This window comes from Eptesicus fuscus, chromosome 11 (assembly GCF_027574615.1).
Source record: "Eptesicus fuscus isolate TK198812 chromosome 11, DD_ASM_mEF_20220401, whole genome shotgun sequence".
Classification (NCBI taxonomy): domain Eukaryota; kingdom Metazoa; phylum Chordata; class Mammalia; order Chiroptera; family Vespertilionidae; genus Eptesicus; species Eptesicus fuscus.
This window is the reverse complement of record NC_072483.1, coordinates 32,716,689-32,737,258: the sequence shown is the minus strand read 5'-3', so window position 1 is coordinate 32,737,258 and position 20,570 is coordinate 32,716,689. Positions and strand designations below refer to the sequence as shown.

The 20,570-nt window shown below is 46.1% G+C and overlaps 1 protein-coding gene across 3 annotated transcripts in view; it reads left to right on the top strand.

Annotated features, from left to right (window-relative positions):
- Positions 1 to 5,033: 5,033 nt before the first annotated feature.
- CACNB4 (calcium voltage-gated channel auxiliary subunit beta 4) overlaps positions 5,034 to 20,570 on the top strand; it is a 226,703-nt gene continuing 211,166 nt past the window's right edge. For 2 of the 3 annotated variants that reach the window (XM_054722804.1, XM_008138687.3), the window contains exons 1-2: positions 5,034 to 5,164; positions 5,719 to 5,802. In XM_054722804.1, the coding sequence (XP_054578779.1) occupies positions 5,105 to 5,164; positions 5,719 to 5,802 (144 nt within the window). In that variant the 5' untranslated portion in view covers positions 5,034 to 5,104. Of the gene's footprint in view, positions 5,165 to 5,389; positions 5,493 to 5,718; positions 5,803 to 20,570 lie in introns of those variants that run through there. The other variant, XM_008138688.3, reaches the window with a different exon arrangement.

Genomic DNA, 20,570 nt, shown 5'->3' with positions numbered 1-20,570 from the left:
CTAGACCAGTGGTCGGCAAACTCATTAGTCAACAGAGCCAAATATCAACAGTACAATGATTGAAATTTCTTTTGAGAGCCAAATTTTTTAAACTTAAACTTCTTCTAACGCCACTTCTTCAAAATAGACTCGCCCAGGCCATGGCATTTTGTGGAAGAGCCACACTCAAGGGGCCAAAGAGCCGCATGTGGCTCGCGAGCCGCAGTTTGCCGACCACGGGTCTAGACTACTTTTGGTAGGGTTTTGCTATTTGTATCTGAAAGCATTCTACCCCGACTAGGTCTGTAAAATCCTTTGAAACTTGGAACTGTTTTATTCATTGGTGTATTCCCAGGCCCTAGCTTAGGCACATGAAATGTTTGTGGAATCTATAATAATAAAAGCGTAATATGCTAATTAGACTGGACATCCTTCTGGGAGGAAGCCGGGGCTGCAAGGGAGTCCTGGGTCCCTGGGTCCCAGGTGCCTGCTGGTGGCCGGAGGGAAGCCTGGGTCCCGGGTGCCAGAGGGAAGCCAGTGCCGGCAGCTGGGGGAAGGAATGCCTACTCTTGCACGAATTTCGTGCATCGGGCCTCTAGTGAAGAATAAAGATGAATTTAGCAGAGAGCTGCATAGCACCTCACAATGCCTGGCTTTCAGTAAATGTGAGCTTTCTTTCACCCTTTCTTATCCTTGTGCTTATCATTATCATTCCATTTAACCTGTGTGAAATCAGGATGTATTTTACAATGGATCCGCATGTATTGTAAGGCTTCTTTTTATTCCCTTAAGTCTATTCAATCAATGATGCATTCTAGAATCCAGGGGATATGGCATTATTTTAGCTATCAAGAGACAAGGGGGCTAGAGTCCTTTTTAAGTGGCAAAAAGACCAATGGCTCTGTTAAAAAGGAAAAAAAAAAAAATCTTAGCATCTCCAGTGCTCATCAGACAATCCCCATGGCTGCTTTCCAGGACAGAATGCTCATTTCTCCACTGAGCCCAGGACTGCAGCAGAGTCAGAATCACCTGGACATTTCTGACTTGTGGTTTGAAACTGTACATCACTGACCCTTGCTGTGGGCTGGAGGAGGGGCAAATGGTTATGAAAAACACTCCATAAAGGAAACACCTAGAAGGTTGAAAGGTCGTAGTCAGATACTCGGGCAGGTAACATTAGCAAGAGACATTGAAAGAGGATATGGGGACTAAGGAAAAAGCAAATGCTATGTAACCTCCTGACAGTTTTGGATGTCTCAACTTTTATGTCCCACATGTTACCCTGGCTGCGAACCACCAGTATAGATTCATTCAAGTCCTATTCCAGCTTCGGATTGCTGAAAGCCTGTGTTCTTCACAGGGCATAGAGCAGGTAGAAAAACTAGAATTTGAATATTATTTAGAATTTAATTTACATCATTCAGTATCTTAATTTGAACTTTTAGCAAAACACTCCCTTTAAATGTTATAGAAAGAATTAACACAATTTATGACAAACACAAAAAAAGGCAGAATGGAAGCTGATGAAGGACAGAGGTGATCATATTTTATGACTGTCTAGTTAAGTAAGCTATTTTTCGTGTGGAGGGTTGTATTGTTTGTATTTTTTTAATCTTCTCCTTTCCTCCAAGAGAACTGTACATATCTGCCCATGTTCTTGACTCCCGGAATTTATGTTGGATATATACCTAGGAGTGGAACTGCTGGGTCATATAGTAACTCTGTATTTAATTTTTTGAGGAACTGCCAAAATGTTTTTCACATCCGCTGTACCATTTTACAATCCCATCAGCAGTGTATTACAGTTCCATGTTCTCCATATCCTTATCAACACTTGTTACTTGACTTTTTGATTATGGCCACTGTAGTGAGTATATAGTGGTATCTCATTGTGGTTTTGATTTGCATTCGCCTGATGGCTAATGATGTCAAGCATCTTTTTCATGGGCTTATTGGCCATCTGTGCATCTTTTTTGGAGAGATGTCTATTCAGACTCTTTGCCCAACCTTAAAATTGGGTCATTTATCTTTTTATTATTACTGAGTTGTAAGATTATATAGATAAATGAGCTAGGAGTCCCTTACTAGATATGTGCTTTGCAAATATTTTCTCCCGTTCTGAGGGTTGTGTTTTCACTTTCTTGGTAGTGCCCTTTGAAGTACAAAAGTTTAGAATTTTGATGAAGACCAATTTGTGTGTTTTTTTTTTCTTTTGTTGCTTATGCTTTGGGTGTCATATCTAAGAATCCATTGCCAATGTTTTCTTCTGATAGCTTTACATTTTTAGCTCATTCATTTAGGTCTCTGGTCTATTTTGAGTTAATCTTTGTATGGGGCATTAGGTAAGGATCCAACTTCATCCTTTGAGTTCTGGTGCTGGGGTCAGGGACAGTGATGTACCTCTCTCTGAGTGACACCCCCACTTTAGGAGCTCAGTGCTTGGTAGGGAGGGACAGTAGTCCCAGGTCTCCTGGCTCGCTTCTCCAAGAGCAGTCAGGGCCCCAGTGTTCTCAGGGGTGCTGTGCCCACAACAGAGCCTCCATCCCATGAGTAGGTAGGACTGGGCTAAACAAGGGAGCCCCCACCTCTCTGCTGTATTTGATGGGACCATAGCCTCAGCAACAGGCATCTAGGGACAGGATGATAAATGCTGATGTCCTTTCCCTGCCAGGAAGGTAACCCTGCCCGTGGGAGCTGCGGGGAGAGGAAGCCCTGTATCTGGGCTGCACCACTGTGGAGTGGAGTTTCCCTCTCGCTGAGCTGACGGGAAGCAGGGAGGGAGGTGTTTGGTTCAAATACCACAGACTCTCACTTACGTTATTATTGACCTTTAGTGAATTTTCTTAAATGTTCTTCATTTGCCTTCTTTTGACTAGGATTTTGGACCACTTCCAGAGATTTAAATAATTTTTTGAAAATAACTTTTCCCAGTTTTGCTGTGGGGTTGGTGGTGCAGAGAGGTCCTCGCTATCCTGCTGCTATAGATTCTTTTTTGAGAACTCAAAACCAGTGAGACTGTGGGCAGTGGAAAACCAGAAAACTCAAATTCCGGTGCCCATATAATAATTCATTCGATAAATATTGATTAAGTATCACTTATGAAAATGGCTCAGAACTGAAAATGGATTGAGTTGACCGTAACCAAAGCAGGAAGCTCTGATTTTGCAGACACATCATTACCCATACACTTCATGGAATAGCTACTACATGTGAGGTGGAAGAATAGAAGCTAAAAACCTATTTTAGAAATTGGAGAGTTTCACAAAAAGAGAACTAATAAACCAAGGCAGCCTATATTAAATGCCCAGAGAATAAATGCTCCAGCTTTTCAGGGGCACAAGAAACTACCCAGCGCCAGAGTGGTCAGTCCTGGAGGAAGAATGAGCTCAGCCAGGTTTGGAGAAGAGTAGGATTCAGCCGTGTGTGTGTGCGTGCGTGTGTGTGTGTGTGTGTGTGTGTGTGTGTGTGTGTGTTGGGGGAACACACATTCCAAGGCAGGGATGCTGAAGAGGGATTGTATTTGGTATGCTGAAGCAATAATGTGCAGAGCCCCCTGCTTGCCCAAAGGTCTGTAAGGAGAGATCAAGTTGAAGAAATGAGGTGGTGACCAGAATAGCAGGGGAGAGGAGGGCTTGGCTGTTGGACCATGGAGTTTGGTCCCCATCTTCTGTGCTGCTGAGAACAGTAAGTTCTTTTTAGAGAAGAGTGACTGGGACAAAGAGGTATTTAAGAAAATGGCTTTGCCTGTAGTGTGTAGATGGAATGAAGTGTGTGTGTGTGTGTGTGTGTGTGTGTGTGTGTGTGTGCGCGCGCATGTGCGTTTGCACGCAGTAGGGAGCCTGGAGGCAGAGACTAGTTATTAGACAGGTGGGAAGAAATGACAGTCTGGATTAAGTGAAGGAGGGGGGGAGGGGAAGGAATGGAAATAAGTGTCTGGTGAATAGTAAGATGTAATCATGTCTTCAATAATGCCAAGCAATTTTTAAAAGAAACATGGCAGTTTCTATTTAAAAAAAATAAAAATCCTGGAATGCAATGTGATATGGTCTGATCTAGCGATTTAAGATACTATGCATATTTTAAAGATGGATTTCTCATGCAGTAACTATAGTTAAACGGATCTTTTTATTTTTTAACTTGCATGCATTTTTCTTATTACTTCACATTCCAGCTTCTTCACAATTTGCTTAATTTGATCTCAAATTAATCTCTAGTATGTATGTGCAGAAGAGGACCCAGGGTTGCAACAACAGCCAAGATTGTGCACGGCTTTATGGATGAGTTTCCTCCCTTGAACACAGCTATCCATGTACAAATGGGAGGCACGTGGCCAACCCTAGCTTTTTTAGCAGGTTTAACGTGACCTTCAAAACTCCTTAGGACGAGCAGCTCTCCTGTGGGGCTGCATCTCCCGTCAGACGCAGGTGGGCTGCCTGGTGGACTTTGGCTCGCGGTTCTGAGGCCAGAGTTGGCAAAAAGAAGACAAAAACACGGACAAAAAAACAAACAAACCACAAAACCCTATGCCTTCCCACGGTGGGCTCAGGAGTGAAGTCGCAGAAAGAAGGTTCTGCTCTCGCCCTTTTAAAATTCCAGTGCAGCAAACACTCGCGCGGGCGCGCACACACACCCGTCGGTCGGCTCTTCCCACTCTGCCACCGCACCGGCGTCCCCCCCCCCCCCCCCCCAAGTCCTGATTCATGAACCGTGCCACCTTTGTCTCATTTTAAACTGTGCAGACTATTTTAATCCTGCCACCCCCACCGCAGATTTCCCCCTCCCTCCCTCCTCGGGAAAAGCTCTGCTGTGAGGCGCTCGCTCGGTGGGAGCGCGCTTCTCCCCGTCGGCTCGGGTGGGCGAGATCCCGAAAGCCCTCGGCGGGACCTCCGCCTGCGGGGCGCTGCCCGGACGCCGCAGCGGCGGGGGCACGCGCCTCGGCCCCTTTAAGGTGTCGCGCTCTCCGAAGTGCGGGCAGGGAGCCGCGAGCCGGCGCGGTCCCGAAGCCGGTGGGGACGTCCTGCCGCCCTCCCCTCCCCTCCCCTCCCCCCCCGCCCCCGCGCCCGCGCCTCCGGGGGCCTGCGGGTCCTCCGCCCACCGCGCTCGGGCCGGCCAGCGGCTGTGAACCATGTCCGCCTCCTACGCCAAGAACGGGACCGCGGACGGGCCGCCGTCGCCCACCTCGCAGGTACCGCCCCCTCCTCCGCCTCCCCCCTCCTCGGCGGCCCCACAGCGCCCCGCCTGCGTGCGGGCGCGCCGGGCCCCCAGTCCTGGGAGCCGGCGGCCTCTCCCCCACCCTCCTCCGCGTCCCTTTCTCCTCCCGCTCCTCCTCTGTCTCCTCCTCCTCCTCCTCATCTCTCTCCTCCCCCTCTTTTTCCTCCTCCTCCTCCTCCTCCTCTTCCTCCTCTTCTTCACCTCGACTCGTCTCTGCGCTCCCGCTTCCGAGCCCGCAGCCTTCCCCAGCAGATGCCGGGGACTCGGACCCCGCACCCTGAGAGTCTTTGTTAATGGATGTGGTGGGTGCTCTCGGGCTGCTCCTCTCGGGCATCATTTCAGGGGTCTTGGATGAGAGTGGATGGGTGGGGGTGGGGGCTGGACTTGGGGGCGGCGGAGGAGACCGGGGTGCGGGCTCTGGCGGACCCCAGGGAGCTGGTTCAGAGGCGGACGGCAGCCGGGGGAGGTCGCTCCTCTCCACGGTGCGGTCCTCACCCGCTTCTCTCCGGTCCCGTGTATCGAGTCCAGGTGGCCCGAGGCACCACGACCCGGAGGAGCAGGTTGAAAAGATCCGATGGCAGCACCACTTCGACCAGCTTCATCCTCAGACAGGTAGGAGGCGGGCGCGGCGCGGCCGCGGGGGAGCGGGTTGGGCAGGAGGCCGGAGCGCGGCGCGGGGGTCCGGGGGCCGAGCGCCTTTCCCCCCGCCGCTCCGCGGGCGCTCCCGCCGCGTCCTGCTCGCTCTGCCCCGGCTCCGGCTCTGCACCGTCCTGGGAAGTTAGTTTGTGCGTCCGGACGCGCTAGTCGGCGGGGACCTGGCCGAGCGCAGGGACCTGGCATTGGAGACGGGAATATTTCTCGTGGCATCTTCAGTCCGTGGGGGCGTCTTTACGTTGTGCAAGTGGACATTGAGGAACCAAAGCCCCTGCGGCCGGGCACCTGGTTTGATTGGGCTGAGAGTTACGGGTCTCTTCTTTCTTGAATACTCTTCTTTGTCTGGGTCTTGGGAGAGATCTCCAAACTCTAGTCGCAAGACAGACAATTTAGAGCAGAAAGTTAGGGCTCACTTTCGGACTGCTTCCTTGGTTCTCTAAATTAGGGAGATAGCTGGATCTGTTTAAATCGAGATGAGCGAAGGCCGGCGCTCAGTTCCTGGGATATGGGTGGTGATACACTTGGTGTCTGTTTCTTGTCTGTGTGTGTGTGTGTGTGTGTGTGTGTGTGTGTGTGTTTCTTAGTGATTGTTTTTTTCCCCCGCGTGGCTCTCCTGCGCGCTGTGTGTGCTAAAGATGGTAGGTTACACTGAATGCTTAGGTTTAGGTGCCTTTTATCTTGACCCAGGATATTGGCCCTTAATTTTCCTACTGACATGTGCTGTAAGTGAAACCACCTCTACATATCTGCTGGGTGCTAGGGAGAGCATGAACAGAAAAAGAAAAAGGAGTCACCTTGATCTCTTTTTGGAACAGATTTGTCAAGGTGTGTGTGTTAGGGGTGACCTGGGAGGACTTTGGTCATTGCACCAAGACGCTTTTATTCCAGCCTCCACTGTGGACTGCCGGAGTGACCTTGGCAAGTTCTTTTCCCTCCAGGCCACTCGGAGCTTTGTGTAATGTGCTTTTAACCTACGGCGGCAGCTTTGCTGTGTTTCTTTAGGGATTATCTCATCAGTTTGAACAGGTTATCCATGTTGAATGGGCATTAGACTAAAAATTGGACTCAGACCTCTCCTAAAGGGTCCATAAAGCATAATTAAATATTTATTATGTAGATATTCATCTTCTGCAGAGACAGATATTATTACTTCTCTTTAATTCAATGAGCACTTAGGTGAGCATTATTAAAATAAATATATTTGGATTCTGAATTCATTCTAAAAATACATTCTGTTCCTTTTGCTGTGTTAGATTATTTACATATTTGATAAGACATTCTTCATCTTTAAACAAATTTTAGATATGTTACTGAGATCTTGTTGTTTACTTGATAGGTACTTATTTGTGGTAGTTTTATTGTTGCAAAATCCTTAGACATACTAATTATACATCAGCATATTCCACGAACTGTTTGACTAAAGCGTTTGAGTTCATCTACACCATCACGTTGCTAATGCTTTATTCTTCCAAGCACAAACAATATAGTCAACATTCTTTCTAATATTCTGTCCTCAATTTGCTCCAATAAATGATTAAGTGAGATAATACATGTAGAAGTTCTTGTTAAGTGTGCTGTATGTGTTGACGTAAAAATATGAAAAGTGTTGCATGGTAAATAATTCCGGGAGTAATTTAAACCAATGCAGATTTTTAGAACAAATATATTTCATAAGTCTTTCTGAAACTGGGATTTGTTAGTTTAACAAAATGGTCGAATTAGTTATGATTATATCATATACACAACCTTCCTATTTATTTTTGCAAAAAATACATAATTTTTGTAAGCACGTACAGTTCAGAAACTATCTTACACATGATCTCATTTAAGTGGCATAATACAGAAATCTATAATGGCTTCAATAAAAAATAACTGAGGGAATTTTTATTTCTTTAAGAAGGTATAAAAAATGATTACAAATGAAATGTAACAGTGTGTTATTTGAAATAAAATTGAACAGTTTTCACCCCAATGCTAAAATAATTTTTTAAGCACAACAGCTCTTTATGTTATTAGAGCCTCATTATTTGTTGAATGACCAATGATTCATTATTTTTGAATTCGTGATACATTGGAGTGCTGGTGATATTTCCAAGTTTGTATGATGCTTTTGCACATGAAGAAGATAATTTCAATATCAATAAAACAGTGCTGTTCATTTCTCTTCATATTATTTTCAAATATATGGAGAGAAAGCTTTTGCTAAAAAAAAAAATTGATGTGTCAAATCAGAAGGGTAAGACTGGACTGGTGGTGAAGAACAGAGAATAGTTGGCAAACTCACTTAATAAAACAATGTTTATTCTTAAAGCTGGTAAAAACGTTAGTGTTTTGTGTGTATATATGCACAAATCCATGTGCACAAACCTACATATGCACACATGTGAGCTGGCCTGAAAGTAAGCAGAGTGAGAAAGAGAGCATGCCTCTACTCTGAGGACTGCGCACGAAATCCCTCACCATTCTTGACCTTGGTTTCCTCGTTTACTCTATTGCTGGCTTCTACAATTTAGGAAGGATGGGTGTTTTGGAATGGATCCAGGGAGCAACTAAGTGGTTTCTTTGAGGCAAGGTGAGAACATTAAGCATTTTGCCAGTGAAAGGGGAGAGCGCTAGGGGTGACCCAGTAATGATCTTCAAACTGAACAGAAAGGCATTCTTTGGAAACGTGATGGACTGCTTTGGGGCTTCATTGAAGATGAAACTTAAGAACTGGCTATAATTAACAGGGAATGAGGTTTTAGCTCAGCTCGAGTGGCTCAGTTGGTTGCGTGTCATCCTATGCACCAAAATGTTTCTAGTTCTATTCCTGGTCAGGGCACATACCTGGGTTGTGGTTGGATCACCTGTTGGGGCATGTATGGAAGGCAACCAATCAATGTTTCTCTCTCATGACGATGTTTCTCTCTCTATCTCTCTCTCTCCCTTCCTCTTTCTAAGCATATCCTTAGGTGGGGATTTAAAAAAAATAAAATAAAGGAATGAGGTTTTACAGCAAAACGTTCCCAAGAGTATTGCTATCATTGGAATGGCTTTCCAAGTGAGGCTGTAGAATTTTCTCCCAGGAGATTACTTCTGACAGGCTGAATGGGTTATTTATTCATGCTTTACATTTTTAGGAAACACTTATTAAACATATGCTATGTGCTCAGCAGTTTGCTAGATACTGTGAAAGAAGAATGAAAAAGGTAAATGATGGGACATAGCCCCCATACCCAAAGGGTCTTATAGAGTAGTATGGAGACATAGTTGTATAGAAAGGAAATATTTATGTACTAGAGGCCCGGTGCATGAAATTCATGCAAGGGGGGGGGGGGTTGTCCTTCAGCCCAGCCTGCACCCTCTCCAATCTGGAACCTCTTGAGGGCAGTTGGATATCCCTCTCACAATCCAGGACTGCTGGTTCCCAACCGCTCACCTGCCTCTGCCTAATTGCCCCTAACCACTTCTGCCTGCCAACCTGATCACCCCCTAACCACTCCCCTGCCAGCCTGATCGATGCCTAACTGCTCCCCAGCCGGCCCGATTGCCCCTAACTGCCCTCCCCTGCTGGCCTGGGTCCCCCCCAACTGCCCTCCTCTGCTGGCCTGGTCACCCCTAACTGCCCTCCCCTTCAGGCCTGGTCCCCTCACAACTGCCCTCCCCTGCAGGCCTGGGTCCCCCCCAACTGCCCTCCTCTGCCGGCCTGGTCACCCCCAACTGCCCTCCTCTGCTGGCCTGGTCACCTCCAACTGCCCTCCTCTGCTGGGCTGGTCACCCCCAACTGCCCTCCTCTGCTGGCCTGGTCACCCCCAACTGCCCACAACTGCCCTCCCCTGCATGCCATCTTGTGGTGGCCATCTTGTGTCCACATGGGGGCAGCCATCTTTGACCACATGGGGGCGGCCATCTTGTGTCTTAGAGTGACAGTCAATTTGCATATTACTCTTTTATTAGATAGGATAGCATAGTGTGTAGCAATAGAGCAAGGAATGAGAGCATGAGCACAAGGCCCATGTGCGCTGAGCATTGAAATACCTATGGATGTCCCTGCCCATACAGTTAGTATGGTGGAGGTTACTCTCCCTTGGGTTACTCCCAACTTTCTCCCCATTGCGGTTTGAAGAGAAAATCTGATCAGGGTGGGATTGATAGGTTGAACTCTCCTTGTTAAGTCTGCCCTTCTGAGGATTGCAGAGTCTTAGAAGGCCTGGCCCCTAAGCCTCATCTTGAGCCCACATCTCTTAGTTCTGAACACAGATCTTTAACATACCACCCTCTCTCCTGCCATAGGCCCTTTGCACATGCTGAGAGCCCTCTCTGTGGCGTGCTCTTGCTCTCCCCTCTGCCTACTTAATTTTTAATCTTCCTTGAGATCTAACGTGAGTCATCACTTCTTTTTCTAACCCCTTTGATGAGGCCAGTTCCTTAACCATGCACCTCATCTCAGAGTACATTATTCCAGTCCTCACCACTATTATAATTTAACATATCATTAGATTTCTCTCTTAATGTCTTTCTCCCCATCCAGATAATAAGTTCCACCAGGGCAGGGACATGTCTGCATTTGGTCTCCTTTGCATCCTCAGCATTTAGCTTAGTAGATGTTCAATAAATACGTATTCATTTGAATGAAGGAAGAAAACGGGTGGATACAGGACTAGCTTGACACATTTTAGGCATGGAGTTCTGCTTCCACGTTTAACTTTTTGTTTAATGGGGAGAAATTGCTTCCTAACAGACCTTCATAAAATGTAGTGGTTTAAAGCAACCACACTTTAAAAAAAATATATTTTTCTGAGGGCTGACCAGACAGTTCTGCTTTATGTGATGTTATCCGGGTACTGGCATGACTGAAGGGTCTAAAATAGCTCACGTGGTTGGGCAGTTGGTGCTAGCTGCTGGCTGAGAACTAACCTAGCGCTTTTGGCAGGAGGCTCAGTTTTCCTCTACCCAGCCTCTCAGTGTGGTTGCTTGAGCGTCCATGGCTGGGTTCCTAGAAGGAGCACCCCAGCAGGAAAGGCTGAAGCTGCAGATTTGGTGAGACCTAGTATCAAAGGCTCACTGACACTCCTTCCATCCCAATCTCTTAAGTCAAAACAGCCCAAAGGGCCAGCCTCGTCTCCAAGCGGGGGTAAGTAGACTGTATTTTGCTGGAGTGCAGCAAGGCCGCCTTATGAAAGAGCATGTAGAACAGAAGATATTGTTGTAGACATCTTTGGAGCCATCTATCTTAGAGCAAGGAACCTTTTATTTTTTTTTTAGGTATGCTAATCAAATGCTCATTACAATAATTCAATGAACCCACACTGTATTTAGAGGTCTAAAACATATTGTGATACTAAGTTGATACTATAATAAAGCACGTTGGCAAAAAAGATTCTTTGGGTTATAATTTGAGCACTGATTATAGAAACCTTTTTCTGATGAAATGCAAGTTTTCTCCAATGAAATGCAAATGCATCAACAGACGGTATATATACTTTGTGCATAGCTCTAAGAATAATCATATGCCCAGAGGCATATATATGCACAAAATTTATTTATAAACTTAGATTCACAGAATTTTAGAACAGGAGGCGATTGCAGAGGGGAAGTGCTACAATTCCCCATTTTCAGATAAATAAAACAGAGACCAAGGGACATAGAGGCCTTACCAAAGTCACACTAGTTGATAGCAAGACAGTCTCAGATTCTACAGTTTTTCCACCACAACCTCTTTGTCCCCGAAGAATCAAGACAGACATATAAACACACATAGTGGTGGACACATGAAAGGCTATGTGGGGCCTATTCCTCTTAGGTCCTAGAGACATTCTTAATTCATGTGGTTATTGTGAAGAACAAAGCAACAATGGGATAATCCGGAGACTGTATTTCCCCCCCTAAACCCCCTCCCCCATGTTATCATGAGATGAAATTTTTGTTTGCATTGTTTATGGTTACACAGAAGGTTTTTTTTGTTGTTGTTGTTTGTTTTGTTTTATCTATTTATTTATTTGTTAGTCACTGTATACCCAGAGTCTAACCAAGAAATAAAGCTATGTGAGTTTTTACAACTGAGGGACTTGAATGTAGAGACATGGTTAAGCAGGTGGTGAGAGAGATTAGACGCTAAACTTGGACGTTAGCAATAACAGGAAGCCACTATCACCTCTAGGCTAGAAGAACAATGAGAGGAAATTGTTATTGGAGCCCAGGGGCCAGAAACACCTGGAAGGTGCTGGAACCACTGGGGTACTGTTCTGCAGGAGCAAGAGAGAAGAGGGTATCACCTCACACTGTCAGAACGGCTTTTATAAAAAAGACAAGAAATAACAAGTGTGGTGAAGATGTGGAGAAGAGGGAACCCTTGTGCGCTGTTGGTGGGAATGTAAATTAGTGTAGCCATTATGGAAAACAGTATGGAGGTACCTCAAGAAATTAAAAGTAGAATTACCACATGATCCAGAAATTCAACTACTTGGTATTTATCCTACACAAACAAAAACATTAACTGAAAAGATACCCTCCTGTTCATTGCAGCATTATTTACAACTAGAGGCCCGGTGCACGAAATTCGTGCATTGGGGGGGGGAGGCGTGTCCCTCAGCCCAACCTGCACCCTCTCCAATCTGGGACCCCTTAAGGGATGTCCGACTGTCCGACGGGCAGTCGGACATCCCTCTCACAATCCAGGACTGCTGGCTCCCAACTGCTCGCCTGCCTGCCTTCCTGATTGCCCCTAACCACTTCTGCCTGCCAGCCTGATCACCCCCTAACCACTCCCCTGCCAGCCTGATTGATACCTAACTGTTCCCCTAACTGTTCGCCCCTAACTGCCATCCTGTTCGCCCCTAACTGCCGTCCCCTGCAGGCCTGGTCAACACTAACTGCCCTCCCCTGTAGGCCTGGTCTCCCCTAATTGCCCTTCCCTGCAGGCCTGGTCCCCCCCAACTGCTCTCCACTGCAGGCCTGGGTCCCCCCGAACTGCCCTTCCCTGCAGGCCTGGTCACCCCCAACTTTCCTCCTCTGCCAGCCTAGTCACCCCTAATTGCCCTGCAGGCTTGATTGCCCCCAACTTCCCTCCCTTGCAGGCCTGGTCCCTCCCAACTGCCCTCCCCTGTTGGCCATCTTGTAGTGGCTATCTTGTGTCCACATGGGGGCAGGATTTATGACCATATGGGGGCACCCATCTTGTGTGTTGGAGTGATGGTCAATCTGCATATTACTCTTTTATTAAATAGGATAGAGGCCTGGTGCATGAGTGGGGGCAAGCTGGTTTGCCCTGAAGGGTGTCCCGGATCAGGGTGGGGGTTTCCTTGGGGCATGGGGCGGCCTGGGCGAGGGGCCTGTGGTGGTTTGAATGCCGGCCACACCCCCCAGCGACCCAAATGGAGGCCCTGGTATATGGGATTTATGTATCTTCTACAATTGAAACTTTGTAGCTGGAGTGGAGCCAAGCCTCCTGCTTGCTCTCTGGTGGCACCCATTTCTGTTGCTATTTATTTATCTTCTATAATTGAAACTTTGTAGCCTTAAGCGGAGGCCTGGGCTGGCCAGGGTGTGTGGAAAGCTTGGCTTCCTCCATTGTGGGGGTCAACCCTTGCCTCCTGCTTTCTCTAGCTCCGTGACTGCCGCCATTTCTGTTGGGATTTATCTTTTATAATTGAAACTTTGTAGCCTTGAGTGGAGGCCTAGGCGGGCCAAGGTGTGCGGAAAGCTTGGCTTCCTCCATCGCCAGGGAAACCCAAGCCTCCCTCCTGCTCTCTGTGGCTGTAGCCATCTTGGTTGGGTTAATTTGCATACTCGCTTCTTGATTGGCTGGTGGGTGTGGCTGGTGGGTGTAGTGGAGTGATGGTTAATTTGCATATTACTCTTTTATTAGATAGGATAGCCAAGATAAGAAAACAACCAAAGTGTCCATGGATGGATGAGTGGATAAAGAAATTGTGCCAAAGCCCAGCTGGCATGGTTCAGTGGATGAGCGTCGACCTATGAACAAGGAGGTCACAGTTCCATTCCCGGTCAGGGCACATGTCCAGGTTGTGGTCTCGATCCCAGTAGGGGAAGAGCAGGAGTTAGTTAGCTGATCAGTGATTCTCTCTTATTATTGATGTTTGTATCCCTTTCTCCCTCTCCCTTCCTTTCTGAAATCAATAAATATATATTTTTTAAAAAGAAATTGTGGTGTATATATTATGCTATATTATTCAGCCATAAAAAGAGGGAAATCTTGCTATTTGCAACAATATTGATGGAACTTGAGAGCATTATGTTAAGTGAAATAAGTTAGACATAGAAAGAGAAATACTGTATGATCTCATCTTTATGTGGAATCTAAAAATAAAAAACCAAACAACCCCTCCCACAAACCCCAACCTCATAGATACAGAGATCTGATTGGTGGTTACCAGAGGTGGTGGTGGGTGAAATGGACTAAGTAGGTCAAAAGGTACAAATTTCAGCTAATTATCCTATATAATAAAACCCGAATATGCAAATCCACCGAATGGCGGACGACCGGTTGCTATGACTCACACTGACCACGAGGGGGCAGACGCTCAACCTAGGAGCTGCCCCTGCGGGTCACTGCACTCCCACAGGAGGAGCACTGCTCAGCCAGAAGCCAGGCTCACAGCTGGCAAGCGCAGCAGTAGTGGCAGGAGTGTCTCCGCCTCCGTGGCAGCGCTAAGGACCCCTCGGACTGTGAGAGGGTGCAGGCCTGGCTGAGGGACTCCCCTCCCCCCCCCCAGTGCATGAATGTCGTGCACCGGGCCTCTAGTAAAATAAATAAGACCTGGGCATGTAATATACAGCATGGTGACCATAGTTAATAAGTAATATTGTCTTGAATATTTGGAAGTTGCTAAGAGAGTCGATCTTAAAACTTTTCATCACAAGAAAAAAATTATAACTATCTGTGAATGGTGATGGATGTTAACTAGATTTGTGGTGATCATTTTGCAATATGTGCAAATACCAAATCATTATGTTGTACACCTGAAACTAATTTTATTTGTCAATTATATCTCAATTAGAAAACAACAACACAGAGAGACACAGAGGAGACGCAGTGTCTGCCAAAGAAGCCACTTGAGGTGGACAGAATGGGGGAAGTACTCTGGCTTCTTTTTTTTTTTTTCCACTCTCAACTCACACCCAGCTCCCTGGGGTGCCTCCCATTGGCTGAGCTCTGCTGGAAGCCAGCTAACACAGGAGCATGGGGAACGGTCTGCAGACCTTTCAGATAGAAAAGAAAGCGCAGAGGGAAAGGGGAGGAATAAATCTGAGGGAAGCAGCCACGACTGGCACAGCCATTATTATATTTTAGTTGAATGGAAGGACAACCATGAAGCCTTTTTGTCACCAGCAAAATGGGAAGTTTTTATTTGCTCTGTCAGTAGAACTTCCTTGCTCAATGGTATGATCCAGTTACAAGGAACTCTAAGGAAAAGCTTACACCTGTTTCCTTTGTGAGCTTTCTCTGGAATGCATCTTCCCAAATGCATCTTACTTCTCGTGACAATTTTGGCTCTTGGGCTTGAGTAAATGGAACTGAATTGATGATGCTCCCGAGTGAGACATCTAATTATTGGACAGCTAATCAGTTAACCAGACATTTTTCTTTTCTTCAAGTCTCTGTTTTTGGGCACACCGAGTTCCCTAAATGTCATTTTTGTAGAAGAAAGAACTATTTAGCCTTCAGTTTAGGACGGTAATATTTTATTGACACTCAGATAAATTCTGATCCAAATCTTTCTAGGATGCTATGTGGAAACATAAGAAAATGACGTTGGCGTTGCTGTGGCCCTCTCCCCTTAATTACTCCAGGTGCCACCCGGGCAGTGTTACCAAGGAGCAGAGACTGCTCCTGAAGAAGGGAAGAAGCAGAGGTGTAATTGAGAGAACGTGCTTCAGTCAAACCACGTGGCGCAGTTCGTTGTAGAAACGGTTCTCTAACACAGTGGGGGAGCCGGGCCCAGCAAATCCAGGTCTGACCCGTCTTTTCTGGCTGAGGTCTTGGCATTGTCCAAGTTCATCGCCTTCCTCTGAGTTTGGCCCGTTCTTGGTCTCACTTCTGCAGCTCAGACTCAGAAGAAAGCATAAACCCTAATCAGAGCAAGCGGGCAATGCAAATTCCCCAGGTACACGGAGGACTCCGGGAACCAGCCACACACACGTGTGGAGTGGGCATGGGGCCCCGCTGGGCTCTGCAGCTCTCAGTGTGTGGCCTCTGCGTGCTTTCTAAGCAACATTGTAGAACAGATGCTTCCGAGGACCACAAGCAGTGAGTGCCATTCTCTGCTGGCTCCCCCTTTGCTGAGCATCCTTCCCAAGGACTGTGCTTGCTTAGAGTGGGTTTCAGGCCTCAGAAACATAGGTCCTCTGAGCAGGGTGGGCCCAGGCAGGCAGAGCCGCTGGGTGCTTTTGACTTCCTTTGAACCCAGGTGTTGACTAATATTCCCTTTGAGGGTTGTGCAGAGCACTTTCTTACCCATCCGCAATCACACACTCTCTGTAGAGTACCTCTCGAGGTTAGAAATCGTCCAATTGATAAGTGTCTGGAGGAGCTTTGCTGTCTCCAAGGCGGCCCCGTAAGCAGCCAGTATTGTCCTGCCTTCACAGTTACATGTCCTGGTACTTCACGAACCAGGAAAACATGGAGGTTGAACTCAGCACTCTTGCCCTGGAGAGAAGCTAAGTTATAGATGACAGAGTGAAACATCGGGATTTTACATGGAGTTAACCATGTGAACGGGGTCTGGGGGGGTGGGGGGCGTGTAGGATTAGAACTAGAAGCCTGAATTAATGAAAAGGCTAAATGTTAGATTCACTTTTAAGGGAATACTTTTATTGCTTTCAAGTGACAGTAACGATAAGCTGTGTGCTGTGACAGCCCGTTTTCGGAAATAGATAAGGCTGATGTATGCTCAGCCTGGCCTGAATACAGGCCGAGCTTGAAGGTGGTTCTCACTTTAACCAGAGTAAACCTGCCCCTCTGCAGACTTGCCCGTTGTCTTTAACGTGTCCTTCCTTATAGAAATGGAGTGGAGGTAGTTACTTGTGCTTCAGGCGCTGAACGCGTGGTGAGGGAGGGGCTGTTGGACTTAACGCTACTTTACTGGAGCTTTCTGATCATTTCAACTGCCATCATTGGGATGACAGACCATTGCTATTTGATTTCTCATTTTATGTTCTTTTCCTGTTGCTGGAGTGCCTTTGTCAAGGGTTGCAATTTAATTACTGTAGCCGTAGTCTATGTTTTGAGAGGAAGTATTTTGTAAACATAAACTTGAAAAGACTCTGCATTTTTCTTGGTTATCAGAATCACCAGAAATGATAAACTTTTGCAGTATTCACTGCAAAATAATATATTATTTTTAAATTAGGAAAAAAATTTTGGAATGCACAATAATTTATGTAGATGAATTTATCAGACTCTCGTACTTCCTTCTCGAACGGCCTAGTGCCAGTGTTAACAACCCAAGTGCTGATTATATTTCCAAATGAAAGAGGCGGGTAAAATGATCACTGTTAAGGTTAGAGTGCTCAATAGGCATGACTTTCTTATTTGGCTCATTGTGTGTGTGTGTGTGTGTGTGTGTGTGTGTGTGTGTGTGTGTGTGTGTAAGTGACACAAAGGGGGAAGTCATTCTTTTAGGAATTCAGAGGCTGTATTCTGTTACCACCGTAACCTAATTTTACAATACTTTCCTCACCCCCAAAGAAACCTTTCACCCATGAGCACTCGTTTCCCATCCTTCCCCCAACCCCAGCCCTAGCCACCTGCATGTACTCTCTGGGTCTGTAGATGTGCCTATTCTGGACATTTCGGGTAACTGGAATCATACAGTAACATATGATCTTTTGTGACTGGCTTCAGGTGTTTTTCCTTCACATGTTCTCTATGCCAGCTGAGGGCTCCCAGTTGTAGCCCCTAGTCCAAATGTGCAGATGTTAGCCCGCGTATGGAAAGGGACTTGCATTAAGCCTGTGTCCCAGATGTTTTTCAAGTGGTGGTCTGGAACGGGGTGGATCATATTTACCTTTATTTTGGAGCTGCGGTCTTTTATCATTTTTAGCTGCATTTTTTAAAGCTGCATAGAAATCAAACCCCTGGCGTTGTCCTGCTTGTCCTCAGGATTGAACACAACGGAGTGGCTCTCATCTATAGAAGAGCGTTTATATAATGGGATGAGAGCAACAGGATTAAAGAATACTGTCAGAGCAATATAAATGGTTATTGCCATAATTTCCAATAATAGAAATGTCTTGGGTACTTATAATTCAAAATATTTCTTTTATTTTCATCCAGATGTTCATAATAACTCAGCTTTGGTAACTATAATATTTCTTCCTTGAGAGATACAGTTAAGAAGAAAGCAGAGTGCTTGAGTCCTAAGCCAAGTACAATATTTATGGGAATTATTGGGTACATAGAACGGTACTCTCTATGTGGCAGGTGCTGCTCAATTATATTTGAGCACTTCCCTGAGGGACAGAAGTCAATTATCAACACAGTCGTGTGGGAGAGAAATAGGTCAGCGGCAAACATTCTCTGCTAATTTCAGAAAGCTTGAGGGGTGATTTAGTTTGGGGGCTAGTTTTTATTCTTTTGGTCTCCATGTTGTAGAGAGACCTTGCGGTAGCAAAGGCTCAGTTTTCCATTTGGCATTGGTTGTTATACTAATTTACTTTAATATCATGTAAATATTTCTTTTGATCCGTAAAATGGAAATGAAACCAAATAATACCTTTTTAAAAACTATGTCAAATATACATTGTAAGAGTAATAATGTATATTATAGGCATTGTTAGTATTTTATTGCTATTTCTACATGAATAGTGATGCTTAGGGTTTAAACCAACCCAATTAAGTGAAAATTTCATATTTCTAAGTATTTTGTTTAATACTTCTACATACAGAGTTAATTGTAAGAAAAAGGAAGGACAATGGTGTTTTTAAAATTATGCTCTTTTGAATTGTAAAATACACATAATTTAATGTTACCAATTTAGTCATTTAAAGTGTATAATTCAGTGACAGTAAGTATATTAACAGATGTCATCTTTTAAATGAGTGTGGCAGGTTATTTAAAAAGTACAAGCAGACAAAACTTAAATATATCTGACATTACAAATACCCTAAAAACATCCACCATCATCCAGGCCTCCTACCACCACTGTGGCCTTGTTTAAAGCAACGAAAACCACAGAAAACAGACCTTGGAGTGTTCACCAAGCCGGGGGGGCCCAGGTGAGAAGATCCAGGAAGCACTGTGGAAACTGACCAGACCCTCAGGGGGGCATGGAACGCGGGGCTGGGACAGAACCCTGCACGGAGTGGTGTCTGCCCCAGAGCACTTGCTCCCACACCCCCGAACGCTTTTCTTCTTCCTCCAGCATCTGAAATCTGAACAGTTTCAAGATGATTTGGGTTACCGAGCAGCCTATTTTTAAAATGTGAACGTTCCCAAGAGTCTTAAGGAGCTCTAGTCAGTCATTCATACATTATTGAAATTTGACTCTGTTCACAGATATGCTCATCTTACCATCTTATAAAAGCCCACCACCACAACGCAGACCTGCTCGCCAACAAAGACCCCAGTGTCCCTGGGGCAAGTTGTCCTTCACACAGTGTCCTACCCTCACGTCCCTATCAGAAAGCCTGTCCCCCTCGGCCCCTGAGTTCCTCCCTCCACCTTTACTCATGCCATTCATTCCCTTCGAAGAGGTCCATATGGTGACGCCCTTTCCTCTGTCAAACCCTCTAGAACCTTCTCCTCCATGAAGCTCTGTAATATGGTTCTGGATCACCTTCTCTGGGCACTGCCTGATAGCACACTTTCACTGTTCACCTATTAAATTCTCCTTCGTGTCACCTGGAGGTCCCCATAGCTCAGCAGCCGGTGGGTCTGCATGGACATTGTCCCTAACGTATCGTGTAAATAAGAGGAAGGAGGAGCAGGAGAAGAAGTTGTAAGGCATCAACATTAAAAATACACATTTTGCTTGTTCACCTTTCTCACCTGTAGTCCTAGGAACTCAACACCTTGCCGCACCGCTCTGTGAGTCCGGGGGTGCACATTGTATTACTTTGCCCCCCATTGGTTCCTGCTGCCCCAAGCCTTTGGAGAAGGCTGCTCCCTCCCTCGTTGCTCTGCCTTTGTGAGAACACTGCCTCCTCCTAAGATGCTGGTTCTCAGTCAAAACCTGGGAGGTGGCAAACAGCACCATATTCTTCAGCTTCTCTGTTCAAACTCTGTTCCAGACTTTCTCAACTCCGGGCCACATTCCGTCCCCCGAGCCCTCGAGTGCCACTTCCTGGGCCCTGCATCTCGCAGATTCCCTTGCAAAGCCAGCTTCTGTGCTATCACCTGCATCTCTCTCTGTAGGGTTACCCTGGGGAGCAGACATCATTCTGCCTCTGCCCCAGACTGTACACAAGGCTTGCTACTGGCAGCAACTTTCATACATGTTGACCTTCACAAATGGATGCAGACACAGACACACTTTGAATTCCTTTTAGCCTCAGCTGCAACATACTCCTAATAGTTTATGCACTATTTTTACTTTTGCTTTATGAGTTTGTGTTAGGGGCTGTGGTATAGAGGAAGTAAGAACAAAGGGAAGGTAATGCTGGGGCTGAAGCCCTTTGGGAGTTGGTGTAGGCCTGGGCAGGGTATCAGCATGGAGACCTGAGGACAGGTGGCGGGTAGTGGGTCCCTGGGGAGAAAAGACAGTGGCTGGTGGGAGATGGATTC